The following is a 2871-nucleotide window of genomic DNA, read 5'->3' on the forward strand; positions in this document are numbered from 1 at the left end:
AGCGTTTGGGGTACAGCCACGGGGTGGGGGTTTGGGTGGAGGTTTGTGGGTGTCCCGTGGGGTGGGATTTGGGGGAAAGCCATGGGGTGGGATTTTGAGGAGTCTGGTGGGGTGTAGGCGGGGGCTCCCATGGGGTGGGGGTTGGGGGGACGCCCTGTGGGGTGAGCTTTTGGGGGGGGGGTCCCATGGGCGCAGCTCTGTGTGCTGAGCGCCATCCCTGCTTTGCTCCCCCAGGTCTTCGTGCTGCTGTTCATCTTTGTGAAACGGCAGATCATGCGCTTCGCCATGAAGTCCCGGCGCGGCCCACACGTCCCTGTCGGGCAGCACGCGCCCAAGGTCGGTTCCTGCGGGTTCTGCATCCAGATGGGGCACGGCTGGGAGCTGCCACCCTGGCGTGGGGACAAACGGCCGCAGAAGGAACGGGTTCCCTCTGCTTCACGCCGGGCCTGGGCTGCGCTCGTCCCTGTGATCCTGCCAAGCAGGGGAGCGCTCTGAATTTTCCTCTTGGTTTTTTTTTGCTCTGCAGGATTTAAAGGAGGAGATTGACATCAGGCTGTCGAGGGTGCAGGATATCAAGTACGAGCCCCAGCTGTTAGCTGAGGATGACAGCAGACTCCTGCAGCTGGAGACACAAGGTACGATCCCAGCAAGCGCGGACACATCCGGCGTCGTTCTGCTGTCACCTCCCTGGGGTTGGGCTCCTTGCTGGGCTCTTGTGCTGGTCCCATTCACCAGTTTGGGGGTAATTCTGTGCTCCGCTCAGCCCTCGCTTTGCTTTTTCTCTTTTCCAGGCTGCTATAATTACTTGTACAGGATGAAGGCGCTGGATGCCATTCGGACGTCAGGTGAGGGACAGAGAGGGGAGAGAGCAGGGAGGAAACGGGGCTGCGTTGGGCAGAGGTTGGGCTCTGCTTTGAGAGCAGTGGTCGTTAAGCCCCCCCAAAGGTTGTCTCTGCTCTCGCATTGGCAGCAGTCATTAATTGGAGGCGGCAGAGTGGCAGGAGGTTTAACGAGCCACGAACCTGCAGCTTTGTCGCAGTCGTTTCGCTCCGTCCTTCAGTAGGTTGTGCTGCACCTTTTATTTTCCAGAAATCCCGTTTCACGCAGAGGGCAGATACCCAAAATCTTTAATAGGGAAGAACTTCTGTGCCTATCTGCTGGAACTGAGGAACTCCAGCAGCTCCTTCAAAGGCATCCGCAAGGCCTTGATCGACACTTTGCTGGACGGGTATGAGAACGCCCGCTATGGCACCGGGGTGAGTGGGGCTGCCCCTGTTCTGCGGCCCTGTGCAGGGCTGTTGTGTCGTGTCCTGGGCCTCTTTTCAACCTCTTTTCTGTTTGTGCGAAGGTCTTTGGGAAGCCGGAATATCTGAAGTACCAGGATGCTTTGAACGAGCTGGCAAACATGTAAGTCTTGCTGCTGGGGTGCAGTGCTGAGTGTTTGGGCCTCAGCAACCCGTCCTGGTGCTGTGAACAGAGGCATAAAAACAGCCCAGGGTGTGAGGAGCTCGCGTCAGTTTGTCCTTCAGGTTTCCCTATCCTTTGTGTGTTGGGCTTGGCACCGGGTCACAGCCACGTTCCTTCTTGCATCTTTGTGCCAGGGGCTCAGCACACGCCCCTGGGCCCGGCACAGAGGAACACATCTTTGGTTTTCAAAACGTGAGAGCTGCTCTCCGAGGGGGCAGATCTGCCCTGTGGTGGGGCACGAACCCACGGACAACAGCTCCGTTGGGGGAGAGGCTGCACTCCCCCCCCCGTGCTGATCACACCTCTCCCTGCAGGACCAAGGCACGGGCAGGCAGCAGCCAGAGGCAGCACCAGTCGGCAGCCAAGGACCTCACTCTGTCCCCCGAAGTATCCAACCCTGCCACCATCCAGGTCACCTACCTGCCTTCCAGCCAGAAGAGCAAACGTGCCAAACACTTCCTGGAGCTGAAGAGCTTCAAGGACAACTACAACACGCTGGAGAGCACGCTGTGAGCAGGGACCTTCCACGAGCCCCGTGCTGGGCACAGCAAACCAAACCAGGGGGGTTTTGTGCTGGGATGAAGCAGTCGTGCTCTCGGTGTCCCTCTCACGGGACGTAGGGCTGGTGGAGCCCTCCCTCCTCGGGCGGAGCTGTGCCCCTCGTGGCTGCCCGGGATGCCGTACGGTGCTCGAGGCCGGCAGCCCCAGCCCTGTGAATAAACTTTGGTTAGCTGTAACTTATAAAAGACATCGACCCCGGCCAGCTCTCTGCTCTGCCTCTCTTTCCCGTGGTGGCCAGCAGGGGCTGATGCTGTCTGTCCGTCCTGTCTGTGTGGATCTCAGGCTCCGCAGCCGCTCGTCTGATCTTTCCGAGGGACGAATGCTCAGCTTTCCCTGCGATCAGCGCCGCTGCTCTCAGTGGGCACCAGGACTGTGTGTAAATAGTTTGTCAGCCTCGTGCTGCTCCGAGGACCCGCGTTGGGCTGCGGTTTGTTCTGCGTTCAGGGGCAGACGCAGCCCTATGGGGAGCAGCTCTCTGCCCTGCCGAGGGAGGTTCCTCCGCTCTCACCAGCACCGGCAGCTCAGCGTCGCCGCACCGTGTGCCACGTGGGGTGGGAAGCGTGCCCCTGCCGTGGGCCTCTGCACTCTTTTTAATTGCTCTTTAATAAAACGAGTTACCCCCGGCTGGCTGCGTGCTGCCGCGGTTGCCATGGGGCGGTTGCCGCGGTGATGGGACAGCAGTGGGGTCTGTGCTGCGCTGGCTGGCCGTGATGGCAGGGAGCAGCCGGGTCCCATCCCCGCATCGGGAGCAGGTGGGGATGGGCGGGAGGCTGCAGCTGCTGCCCCGTAAGGCTGAGCGTCCCAAACCCTGCGCGTCCCAAACCCTGTGCGTCCCAAACCCTG

The 2871-nt window shown here is 60.5% G+C and overlaps 1 protein-coding gene across 2 annotated transcripts; it reads left to right on the forward strand.

Moving 5' to 3' along the window:
* Nucleotides 1-206: 206 nt before the first annotated feature.
* On the forward strand, nt 207-2653 carry CUNH1orf43 (chromosome unknown C1orf43 homolog). 2 transcript variants are annotated; one of them, XM_019611257.2, is made up of 6 exons: nt 207-336; nt 527-635; nt 792-845; nt 1090-1228; nt 1349-1407; nt 1782-1923. In XM_019611257.2, the coding sequence occupies exons 1-5, from the start codon at nt 274-276 to the stop codon at nt 1371-1373; spliced, it is 390 nt and encodes a 129-aa protein (XP_019466802.1). In that variant the 5' UTR covers nt 207-273; the 3' UTR covers nt 1374-1407; nt 1782-1923. The 2 variants fall into 2 exon arrangements, with proteins under 2 accessions (XP_019466802.1, XP_010725570.1); XM_010727268.3 differs by having other exon boundaries at nt 211-336; nt 1090-1256; nt 1782-2653.
* Nucleotides 2654-2871: the final 218 nt, after the last annotated feature.

Source organism: Meleagris gallopavo, unplaced genomic scaffold, assembly GCF_000146605.3.
Source record: "Meleagris gallopavo isolate NT-WF06-2002-E0010 breed Aviagen turkey brand Nicholas breeding stock unplaced genomic scaffold, Turkey_5.1 ChrUn_random_7180001879934, whole genome shotgun sequence".
Lineage (NCBI taxonomy): Eukaryota > Metazoa > Chordata > Aves > Galliformes > Phasianidae > Meleagris > Meleagris gallopavo.